Below are 12,772 nucleotides of genomic sequence, written 5' to 3'. Positions count from 1 at the left end.
GCCGCCTGGTTGTAGGACCAAAGATCACCTTAGTCCTCCTTTTGAGGATTCACTGTGCTGCACCTGTCAGCCACTGGTGATGTTGCCTGACATATAATACTGTTCATCTGGGACCCCAGAACTCCCCTGGGCAATGAAACGTGTCCTGAATCTCTGTCTTTAGGCAGTGACCTGGAGATATGAACTGTTAGAATACTGGGTTTTTAATCAGCCTGGCTCTGAGTTGCAGAGCAGTTTTGTGATTCTTTGCTGTCTGCCTGTAGTGTTAGGTTGATAGAAGCACCCCTCAGTGGCCGACGTTGTGGCACAGTGGGTTAATGCCCTGACCTGCAACGCCCGCATCCCATATGGGCGCCAGTTCTAGTCCTGGCTGATCCTCTTCCAATCCAGCTCTCTGCTATGGCCTGGGATAGCAGTGGAGGATGGCCCAAGTCCTTGGGTCCCTGCACCTGCCTGGGAGACCTGGAAGAAGCTCCTGGCTCCTGGCTTGGGATCAGCACAGCTCCGGTCATTGAGGCCATCTGGGGAGTGAACCAGCGGATGGAAGACCTCTCTGTCTCTACCTCTCTGTAACTCTGTCTTTCAAATAAATAAAAATAAATCTTTAAAAAAAACCACACCCCTCAGCTACTCAGGCAGGCCTGAGGTCTCACCTGGGTCTCACAGTCACCTGGCACAGTGCATTTTCATGGGTATACACCAGGCCCACAAAGGGTTTCCAGTGGTACATGCCAAAACAAGTCTGACTCACCAGGGTCCAGTTCTCTGCCACTTCTCTGTGTACCAAGACTCTGACCATAATACTTTCCTTGGGACAAAAACCATTAGGATTTCCAGGGTTGGTTTTGTGGCCCTTTGCTGTCCTCCTAAGGTCAGAGGAGTGTGATAAAGGCACCCTGACGGACCCTAGCCTGGTCACACTTAGATTCCACAGTCACAGATCCTTACAAAGTCCTGGGGATGTCCCTCAAGCTTTCTAAGTACCAGCAGTGACAAATACCAAAATGAGTCTGTTGGAGCTCAGGTTTCTGTGATGCCAGGCAAGTCTAGAGCCTCTGTCCATGAGCACCAGGTCAGGGCTAGAGGCCTGTGGGCCTTGTCAGATGCCAGGTTTTGGCACTGTAGGCCCAGCTCTGAGTTCCAAGGTATAGTCCTAAGCTCCCTCTCATGGACTTTCCACAGGACTGGAGTTTTGCTTTCTGCAAGTGGTTGGGGAAAGGATGGCAGAGGCCTCCTGGCTGTGGAAGCTCCAAATATTCAATCCACAGGCATGGGCTTGGGGGCTAGCACAGAGGGCCACAGTCCACCTGAGTGTTTTTTCCACACTGGGCCTACAGTGTGCAATTCATTTCAGTCTCCTACACCTAGGTGGGTAGTGTTGCTCCCTGCCCTACTCCTTGGAGCTGGAGGAGGGGCGTTGCAGGTAACTCCTTCTTTCTTTAGTGGGACTTTTCTTAAGATTATAACAAGTTAAGGTACTATGGTCTCTCATTGGTCTTCCATAGCTCTTGTGAAGGTGGTTTAGTGTGTGTATAGCTGTTTGTATTGCTGTCTCTGCAGAGAGCCTTTTACTTAGTTGCCATCTTGATTCTGATCTTTCCAAAATTTTGTAATTGTCAATCACACCTCAATACAGCTGAAAAAATTACTTAAAACAATAGATGTAATTTAAAATTTACATGTTACAGTGTGATACAAGTTATTCTTAAGTGTTTTCCTTCTTTTTTATATAAAATGTGGGAAATGGTGCTTTGCATTACATGATGTAGAGATTTTTATCTTTACTAGTGATTCTGACTTGGGTGTTCATATACAATGCCTGATAGGAACTTTTAAATATGTTTTAACTTTTAAAAATATGTATTATTTCACTCACTTTTTGTTTTAAACAGGTAACTGTAAAAAAGGCATATGCTACAAGCCAGCAAATTTTTGAATCAGTTAAATCATGGTGGACAAAAAGCAACAAAAAAGACTCACTGCCAGAACCTAAAGAAAAACCTAAGGTAGAGTTTAAATGGACCAGTGAGTTTTGTTTGGATGGGTGTTGGCTGGTGATGGGGATACTTAACAGCAGCCAAGAATAGAATAAACGTAGATGAAGGGATCATATTTGCTAGTGTTTTGGCACAAATGATTTTTTAGGATGTTTTATTCTCTTAGTAAAATGGTTTGCTTATGAAGGCATTTTTTTTTCCCCGATAAATAGCTAGAAAGCTCTGCTGAATTAGAAGTACCTGGAAAAGCAACTCGTGTCCTGACATATTCAGTGCCTTTGTCAACAGAACTCAACAGTTCTGAAACAAAAACCAAATCAGAATTGCCCTCAGGTTTGTTTGGAATAATTAAATTTTTATTTCATTCTCTTTTTAAATACTTTGATAGTATTATAATTACTAGTTTCAACTTATATGTTTTCTTCATAAATGTCTTATCTTTCTCATATCTGTAGATTGTATTTCTATTATGTTTATGAAATACTTAGGTATGGTAGAATTTTTAAATTCACCACATAGTTTGTAATACAGATCTTTGTATGTGGGAGTATAGAATAGCACTGACAGCTTGTTTGAATGAAGCATTTAATACCATTTTATAAATGTGAGCTATTGTGTCAGGCAGAGGAAAATGTGCCTTTCTGGGTTCTGTCAATTTACAGGTATGAGTCACACCCACTAAAGAAATATCAGCTTCCACTTCTTGTGTTATTTATCTGTCAGTTTGCCTATCAGTCTTAGTTTCCATCATCCATAGTTTTATTCAGTTTATGTACCAGGAGAACTTTCTCTGTGAAATAGTAGAAATAGCACCAATTATAATACTTACAATTTTGCTAATATTTGTTACTGGTAATTAATAATGTGTAGGATCAGATAATGATAATTAAACTTCTAGGCAGATACTGCCATGACTTTTCTGTGATCAAAAAGAAGATAACAATGTTTTTTTTTTTTAATTTATTTAATGAGCATAAATTTCCAAAGTACAGCTTATGGACCACAATAGCCTCCCCCCCCCCCCCCCGTGTCTTCCCTCCCATCCACAACGCTCCCCTCTCCCACTCCCTCTCCCCTTCCCCTTCACATCACAACTAATTTTCAATTATCTTTATATACAGAAGATCAATTTAGCGTATGTTAAGTAAAGATTACCACATTTTGCTCCCACACAGAAACATAAAGTGTAAAATACTATTTGAGTACTAGTTATAGCATTAATTAAACACCTAAGAGTAATTGTGTATTAATTACAGAGCTCAACCAATAGTTTTAAGTAGAATATAAAATGCATCTTTTGCATTGTTGTGGCTTCCCCCCGACCTCCCTCCCTCCCGTGGCCCTCCCCTCACCCACTTCCTCTCCCCTCTCCCCCCTTCATCACGTTTCATTTTCGGTTACCTTCATATACCGAAGATCAATTTAGTATATACTAAGCAGGGATTTCAACAGGTTGCACTCACACAACCGAACCAGGTATAGGGTATTGTTCGACTAGTAGTGTTGTTTTTGAGTTTCATAGATAAACATATTAAGGACAGAGATCCTGCGAGGGGAGCATGAACCCAGTGACTCCCGTTGTTGATTTAACAATTGGCACTCTTATTTATGACGTCAGCAATCACCCGAGACTCTTGCTATGAGCTGTCTAGGCTATGGAAGCCCCTTGAGTTCACCAACTCTGAATTTGTTTAGTCAAGGCCATATCACAGTGGAGGTTCCTTCCTCCCTTCAGAGAAAGGCGCCTCTCTCCTTGATGGCCTGATCCTTCTGCTGGAGTGTTGTTCACCAGGATCCTAAAAAGAAGATAACAATGTTACACCATTTCACCAGTATATTTACATAAATTTATGAGTCACTCATTTGCATAGGTTTGCCTATCTGTACAATGTGAATGGTGCAACTCATTTATTTATCATATTGTAAAGGAAATATGACCAACCCAGAGGTGGAGAATTAAAAACTAATGGTACTTTATCGAGTTTGTCCTGTCATGCAAAATGCTCTAAGTACTCAATTCTCATCCACAGAGAAAAACAAAAAGCTGCAATGTATTGGTAATTATTCCCATGTTATACTGGAGAAACTGAGACTCAGGGAGCTTGAGAAACTTGCCTCAAATCATGCAGCTTGTGAATAGCAATGCTGTGTTTAGAGCCTAGATCTTCTTGATAGCAAAGTCAAAGTTCTTTCCACTGTGTGTAGTTTATCTAATTTAAAACCAGAATTTAGTCTCTAATTTCACCCTTCTTCTCTCTCACTTTATTTTTTTCCCAAAAAAACCTTTTATTTAAGGACTAGAAACTTCATGCATTTCATAAACACAACCTCAGGAACATAGTGATTCTTCCCACCGTACCTGCCCCCATGCATACCCCTCTTCTTCCTCCCTCTCCTATTCCCAGTCTTATTTTTAACTAAGATGATTTTTTTTTGACAGGCAGAGTTAGACAGTGAGAGAGAGAGACAGAGAGAAAGGTCTTCCTAACTAAGATAAATTTTGAATTAACTTTATACACAGGAGATTAACTCTATAGTAAGTAAAGAGTTCAACAAATTATATGAAAAAAAAAAAAACTGTTCCTCAACAGTTGAGACAAGGGATATTCAAAGTCATTTCATCTCAAAGTTAATTTTACTTCTTTTTTTTTTGAGCATTATTTTTTTTTTGAGAAATTTAATTTACTTTAAAGAACCCAGGAATGATACATCTTTTACAAGCACTTATACAAAGCTATAACTTATGAGACATAAAACTATCCTCCACTTAATACACTAAGTAAATATTTAAACAAGTTTTGCATTAACTCTCATAATAAAACTCTTTGAGGACAGAGGTCCTGCATGGGAAGTTAGTAATGGTGACTAAGATTAGTCTTAGTCCAAGTTAGTAATGGTGACTTAAACTAAATTAGTTAGTAATGGTGACTTCAAACTAAATAGCATGGTGACTCCTGTTGTTAATTTAACAACACTCTTACTATGTATGATGTCAGTGATGACCAGAGGCTCTTGACATGAGCTGCCCAGGCTATGGAAGCCTTTTGAATCCACAAACTCCTTCAGTATTTAGACATGGCTATTGGCAAAGTGGAAATTCTCTCCTTCCTGCAGATAAAGTACCTCCTTCTTTGACCACTTTTTTCAACTAGGGTCTTACCCACAGAGATCCTTCATGTAGGACACTTTTTGCCGCAGTGTCTTGGCTTTTCATGCCTGAAATACTCTCATCTGCTGTATGGACTGCTTCCCATGTTGGAGCATTCACTCCTTTTTAATTCTATCTATTATTGTTACCAAAAACTTAATCCTATTTATATGATCACTTTTAACACTTAATCCTGTCTATATGATCACTTTAATACTTAGTTCTATCCATATGATCACTTTAACACTTAAAATGCTATTTTTTACCATCCAGCTTAAGGGGATTTAGGGTCCCATGGCAAGTTTTTAACTGTATCCTTAGAAGTAAGTCCATAGGAATGTATGCTGAACTATACAGCTTTTTACAGTTACAAACTTCATACATTTCATAATTACAACTTTAAGAACATGGTGATTCTTCCCACCGTACCCACCCTCCCATGCTCACTCCCACCTTTCTTCCTCCTCCCTCTTCTCCCACTTTATTTTTATAAATACTGTCACTGACTAAAAAAACTTAATTTAAGTTTTACTGTTTTCCCCTGTCACCTATCCTTTTAAGTCAAGATAAGTTACACAGTTTTGGGACTGTATCTAAGAACATACTGAATCTCTTCATTTTTTCTAAATGTCAATTCCACGGTATCTTTGTGAAGATGGAACAAAGTACAGCTTAACAGTGGGACCATGATCATCCCTAGCTAATATCTTGGCTTCATCCATGTGGATTCTGGAACCCTTACCTCTCTTGAGTGATGTGGTATATCAAAAGCATTTTAAGGAGACATACAGAGGGAGGGACAGATGCCAACACTGCACTTATCATGAATGTCTTAATTCAAATTGCTACAAAAAATATCATATTTCATAGAATGGGTGGCTTAATAACAACAAAAATATATTTCTCACAGTTCTAGACACCAAGAATCTGAGATAAGTATACCAGCGTGATCGAGCTCTTGTAAGGGCCTCTGGCTTGTGGGCAGTCAATTTGTTTTATCTTCACACAGTAGGGAAGATGGGAAAATGAGCTAATCTTAGGAGTAAGTGTAGTATTACCATTCATAAGGTCTTTACCATCACCACATTACCTAATCCTAGTTACCTCTAAAAATTCTATGTCCTAATACCATCATATTGGAGAGCAGGGTTTCAGTACATGAAATTTGGGGAAATATAAGCATTCAGTCTACAACAATGTATAATTCAGAGTTGATTATTTCACTCTTGGGATTCACTTTCTCTTCATTTCTATGACATGGGAAACAGTACTAATTGCAATCACAGGTTTTAGACTAAGACTTGAATCTGAATCCCAGATTAAATACTTACTAGTTCTATTACCTGAGGCAAATTACCTAATACCTGAAGTCCCCATCTCCAGCCAATAAATGGGGGGGCAATAGTAGTTTACAAGGTTTTGATGATTAAATGAGATACATACAGAACACTAATTATAATGTCTAGTAGAGACTATGTTTTCAATGAATATTAAAAGATACCATTATTAACTGCTTAGAATAATTAGGTATTTTGGTGATAAGAAATTTTCATTGATTATACTTTAGGAGCAAGTTGCTTAGCTGGTAAGCCTAGCCATGGCCACAACTTGTCACTATACAGAATATATTGAGTGTACTGTCCAACTCTATAAGTATATTGTGGTTCTAAAGATAAATTTAGTTATTCCCTACTGTCCCATATATATTTATGATAAAAATTGTTATTTGGGAGGTCACAAATTTGGAAATTTGCTGTTAGATCTCTTTGAGAATTTGATGAAAGCATAGTAAAATTTCTCACAGTGTTAACAGTGTTAATATTGCTCTAAAGTAGGAGTTGGCAAACTATTGCCCAAATGCCAAATCTGGCTCACTGGCCCATTTTTTAAGTTCCACAAATTAAGAGTGATTTGTACACATTTGAAATAAAAACAAGTAAAAAAGAATGCTATTTTGACACATCAAAACTATCTAAAATTCAAATCTCTATGTCTACGAAGAAAGTTTTATTAGAACACAGCTATACTGATTAATTTCTGTATTGTCAATGGCTGCTTTGCAGTATCATGAAAGATTTGGGCGGTTGCAACAGAGACCATGTGGTTCACAAAGTTGAAAGTATTCACTCTTGGCCTTTTTTAGAAAATGTCCGCCAATTCCTGTTCTAGAGGAAGAGGTTGTGCCACAGGTACATAAGCTATCTTCCTCTCATGTTATTTTCCAGATAATTTGTGACCAGAAGACTAAATAGGGAAACTGAAAACTTCTGAAGGACAAAACTGAATTTCCTGTAGCCTTTTAGTGCTCAGGAGACAGACTTACCAGGCTGTCAATTAGAAGTATAGGAGTGTCACACCTGGTAATAGGGAGGACCTAGAGGTTGACTGACTCTTAACTGTCTACAACCCAGCTTAGTCTCAGCTTAATGCCTTATTGGATTGAGGTGATAAGTGCTTTACCCTTCCTAAAAGAGTAGATCTGGTAGATGATATTGTTCTTTTATAGTGTCCATGTATAAATAAAATATTAGTCATGCAAAGAGACAGGAAGATGTAACCGAGAATAAAAAGGAAAAAAAAATAAAACAGCCACAGACCCACAGATGTCCTAAATACTGAAGTTAGTAGAAAAGGACTTTACAATAACTATGGTTAATGTAATAGAGAAAAGAAGGACAAAATGGATCAAGAGATGGAGGATTTCACAGGGACTTTGACACAATTAAAAATCAAGTGGATATTCTTGATGTGAAAAACACAGTATCTGAAATTAAGAACTCATTGGTGAAGAAGTCTAACACGTGTACAAGTTAGGAGCTCACACAAAATCCGCTGTGGCACAATGAAGGTGAAGGCTGGCAGCCCGCCTGCCGGCTGACCCACCCAACCCATCTTGAAACATGGACCAGAGAACTCATTGGTTAGGTTTAACGGAAGACTATATAAAGGAGAGTACAGAATGATTCGACTGAAAAACAAATCAGTTTAAAAAGTAGCCAAACTAAGTACAGAGAGAGAGGGAGGAGAATGGAAGGAATAGAACAAAGTGTGAGAAAATACTCTGCAGTAACTAGTGTCACTTAAAGATGTCTGTTACTCAGAAGGTAAATGCTAAAAATCATCTTGATTTTATATCAAGAAGCAAAAATACAATTTCTAATAATCCTAACTTCACTCAGCAATTTATTAGTGATCTGTGTCATCTTTTGTACCTAACTTGCTTGAAATATCAGTGAGATAATATACAAACTAGATTATCAGTAAATAGATATTACCTAATAAGTGACTGAGACAGTAATTCATTGCTGTCTTATAACCTTAAACATCTTTCTTTCTATTTGTTATAACACCAGCTTTTTAGAAAGTCTGCTGAAAAGCTTTATGTAGAAAATACATTTTTATCAGATACCATGACTGGGAGAAAGTACAAAGAAAAAATCATCATCATAATTAGGGCATTGAGATTCAAGAATATTTTTATGATGGCTCATCCTTTGGGAGGATGAGAGCCCTAGATCAAGGAGTGAAGAAATTTCTAAGAGGAAAGATATAATCCCTAATTACTCAGAAGAGTAGGAAATGAAATTTTTTTAAAAGACAGAAATCAAATGACCAAGGCTAAAGTGATTGTAAACCAGAGGAATCCATATCACAATTACTTGTGATTTTTTTGTTTTTGTTTTTTTCCCAAAATTCACAGACCTAGACTCTACTCAAGAATTATAAATATAAATCTCCAGAGGCAAGGCCTCCAAAGCATGCGGACTTTTAGAAAAACACAGACAATTCTGATAAATATTCCTCTAGTTAATAATCTCTGGCCTAAGGTAGGGATAAATTAAAATCTTGCAGTTTTTTAAAGAATTTTATGGAATGGGTATCTAAAGGCAAAAGGACTTTTCCAATCTAGGAAATTTGAGTGAGCTGAATCTTTTTGATCAGATTTTAGACAAGAATATAAATTAAGAAAATAGGTATAAATGCTAGAGGACTTAGTTGACAAACATCGTTAACCAATTTTGATACATTAAGACATATAAAATTACTTGTCAGGTACTTGGTATGGTATGTTTACTTTGTGAAATAGCTATAGCATAGCACGTTTTTCACACATACTGAAGAATGGTTTCCACCAGGTGGCAGTAAAGATACATTTGCAACTAGAAACTGGCAAGAGCACAACCACTAACAGATTCTTTTTTTTTTTTTTTTAACTTTTATTTAGTGAATATAAATTTCCAAAGTACGGCTTATGGATTACAGTGGCTTCCCCCCCATAACGTCCCTCCCACCCGCAACCCTCCCCTTTCCCACTCCCTCTCCCCTTCCATTCACATGAGGATTCATTTTCAATTCTCTTTATATACAGAAGATCAGTTTAGCATACATTAAGTAAAGATTTCAACAGTTTGCTCCCACACAGAAACATAAAGTGAAAAATAATAGATGATTTTTTAAATGATGATGAAATCAGATCAGACCTATTGTCATGTTTAATCCCAGCGAGAGTCAAGTTGGGAATTGCTAATTTCTTCTTCTTTTTTTTTTTTAACAGAAGATCAGTTTAGTATACATTAAGTAAAGATTTCAACAGTTTGCACCCCCATAGAAACACAAAGTGAAATATACTGTTTGAGTACTCGTTATAGCATTAAGCCTCAATGTACAGCACATTAAGGACAGAGATCCTACATGAGGAGTAAGTGCACAGTGACTCCTGTTGACTAACAGATTCTTAAACACGCCCCACCCCCCTTTTTGTGCCAAGATTCCTTCTCGGGATGTTTTCAAATAAATAAAATAAATAGTAATATATGAACTTCCTTAAATGTATTAAGCAACAATATATAACAATAGGTATAATAACTACCATAATTTTCAAGTAGTGGTTATTGTAAATATTTTGAGATATAATGACAATGACAAGTTTCTTCATCCTAGTTAATAGATCACATGAATTATATCATAGCCACTCCAAAGAGATCTCATTTTAAGAATCTTTGTCCTATGGAGAACTGTATTATTGTCATGGGTAGTGATTAATTATTGATCTGATTTTTTTTTGGAAAAAATAGATTTGATGATGAAATTATTCATTGCCACCCTTTATAAAATGTTTCTGAATAGATAAATAGAAGATAAATCATTCATGTCTTTGTTTCTTTGCTTTTCATTATAAAACTGAAAGCTAAATTAATTTAATTTCCATAGAAGAATTTAGAAAAAAGTGCCTCCCACATGTAATAAATCATTTTCAAATACATACAATTTTGAAAAACATTTTAAATGAAAACAAATTTTAGGAAAAATAGTTGTCTCCTGCCTACTTACTTGCACAAAATATTATTTGTAGTACTGCATGCATAGTGTTATACTTAAGGCTACAAATAATTGTAGGAGATTACTACTCTAACCCCCATTGTACAGAAGAGCCTGGGTTGTGTTGAGGTCAAACTTAAATTCAGTCATGGCTCTACAACTTATCAACTGAATGACATTTGTCAAGTTATTTCTCTATTTCAGTTTCCTTATATATGAAACAAAGATATTAAAATAGCATCTACATCATGGCAGCATTGTCAGATAATGCATGAAAATAACTTCACATCTTGCCTGGCACACAGTAAGCTTGTCAGGATCACCATTGTGGACTGTCATTGTGACTCAACAGGTTTAGCTGCAATCAGCAGAACCGACATCCATATGGGCCCCAGTTAAAGTCCTGGCTGCTCCAACTCTGATCCAGCTCCTCTCTCATATACCTGGGAAAGCAACAGAGGATGTCCCAGGTCCTTGGGCCCCTACACCCACATGGGAGACCTGGTTGTGGCTCCTAGCTTCAGTCTGGCCCAGCGCTGGCCATCATAGCCATTTGGGGAGTGAACCAGCAGTTGGAAGGGTTCTCTCTCTCTGTCTCTTCCTCTGCCTCTCTCTGTGTGTAACTCTGTCTTTCAAATAAAGAAATAAACCTTAAAATAAAAAAGATCATCATTTATCCACACATTGCCATATCTGGGAGTGGATTCTTAGTCTCCATCTTATGCCATCCATCAGTAACCCTTAATTCAGTTTAAACACCCTCCCTGAAACAGTCTCTTTACTTGGTTTGTGAGATATCCCATGCTTATGACTCCCATTTCTCACCAACTGATTTTCCTTCTTAGTCATTTCTGCTGCTTCTCCTAATTTTTTTAACCTCAAAATTTTAAATTATCCAAAGGAATCCTTCCTTGGACCTCTTCTCTGATTCTAGATGACCTCATATCATCCCATAAATGCTATGTAGTTTAGGACTGCAAAATTTATGAACCAGCCCAAGCATCCTCTGAACTCTATAGACTCAAAATTCTAGCTGCCTACTCAATATTTTGTAGTCAGATATTTAGTAAGCAGTTCAAATTTAATAGATCTAAAATTGAATACAACCTTTGATTTCCCCCAAACCAATGTCTCCATTTACCCATCTCAGTAAATGTCAACTCCATTCTTAAGTTTCTCAAGTGAAAGAGACTCTCTCACAGGATATATTCAATCCACTTTAAAAAGCCTGTTCATTCTACTCTCAGACTTATTCAGAATCAGATCCCGTTTTACCACCTCAGTACTACCATGTGGATTAGAGCCCTCAGCATCTCTCCTGTAGTAATGCAGTTGCTTTCCAATTCATCTCTTGGCTATACCGTTGTTCTCCTAGGATCTCTTTTCCCCAAAGCCAAGAGTGATCTTTTTAAAAGCAAAATATCATGCCACTCCTCTACTGAAAATTGTCCAGTAGGTTTTCATCTCACTTAAAATAAAAGCCAGTGTCCTTACTGGAGCCCTATGAGACCTCACCTCCCACTGTCTCTCTGATCACATATCCTATCATTCTTGCTGTCCCCCACTCCCTGCTCACACATGTATATGCACGACTTCTTTTTTTTTTTTTTTAGATTTATTTGAAATTCAGGGTGACAGCCAGAGAGCGAGTGAGAGAGGGAAAGATATCTTCCATCTACTATTTCATTCCTTAAATGGCAGACAACAACCAGGTCTGGGGCAGGCTGAAGCCAGGAGTCAGGAACTCCACCGGGTGTCCCATGTAAGTAGCAAGGGTCCAAGTACTTGGGTCATCTTCTGCTACCTTTCCAGGTGCATTAGCAGGCAGCTGGATAGGGAATGGATCAGCCAAGACTCAAAACAGCACTGCTATATGGGATGTCTGTACCACAAACAGTGTTTTAATCCCCTGCACCACACGCTGGCCTGTGTTTCAGACATCTTGATTCCTTCCTCAGGCACACCTTAGATCCATTACACTTGTCATTGACTCATCCTGAAAGGCATTTCCCACAGATAGTTCAGGGCACACACGCTCAACTTCTTTGCTCAAATATCACCTTTCTGGAAGGCTTTCCTTGGTCACCCTATTTAAAATTGCCGGTCACCCAAGAACTACATATGCCCTTCCCTGCTTTATTTTTCTGCATAGTACTTACCCCAATTTGATACATTATATAAGTATGTTTTACTTATGTTATTGTCTGTCTCATCCAATTTGAATATTAGGTCCATGCTGGCAGATTTTTATCTATTTTCTTCACTGCTACTACATTCCTAGTACAAAAAAGAAATTTGATAACTAATT

General features: G+C 37.7%; 1 protein-coding gene across 11 annotated transcripts in view; it reads left to right on the top strand.

Annotated features, from left to right (window-relative positions):
• The window catches only part of APOOL (apolipoprotein O like), a 95,700-nt gene that overhangs the window by 82,367 nt on the left and 561 nt on the right, over positions 1–12,772 (top strand). For 7 of the 11 annotated variants that reach the window (XR_016227818.1, XR_016227817.1, XM_070066381.2 and 4 more), the window contains 2 exons: positions 1,893–2,006; positions 2,210–2,330. Coding sequence is in view for 9 of the 11 variants with exons in the window: in XM_070066381.2 (XP_069922482.2) it covers positions 1,893–2,006; positions 2,210–2,330 (235 nt within the window). In the remaining 2 variants the exon portion in view is untranslated. Of the gene's footprint in view, positions 1–1,892; positions 2,007–2,209; positions 2,331–12,077; positions 12,449–12,772 lie in introns of those variants that run through there. The other 4 variants (XM_089323981.1, XM_089323979.1, XM_089323982.1 and 1 more) reach the window with 1 other exon arrangement.

This window comes from Oryctolagus cuniculus, chromosome X (assembly GCF_051225735.1).
Source record: "Oryctolagus cuniculus isolate XC-2025 breed Fujian yellow rabbit chromosome X, ASM5122573v1, whole genome shotgun sequence".
Taxonomy (NCBI): Eukaryota; Metazoa; Chordata; class Mammalia; order Lagomorpha; family Leporidae; genus Oryctolagus; species Oryctolagus cuniculus.
The sequence above is the reverse complement of the archived record's forward strand: the minus strand, read 5'-3'. Positions and strand labels throughout refer to the sequence as shown.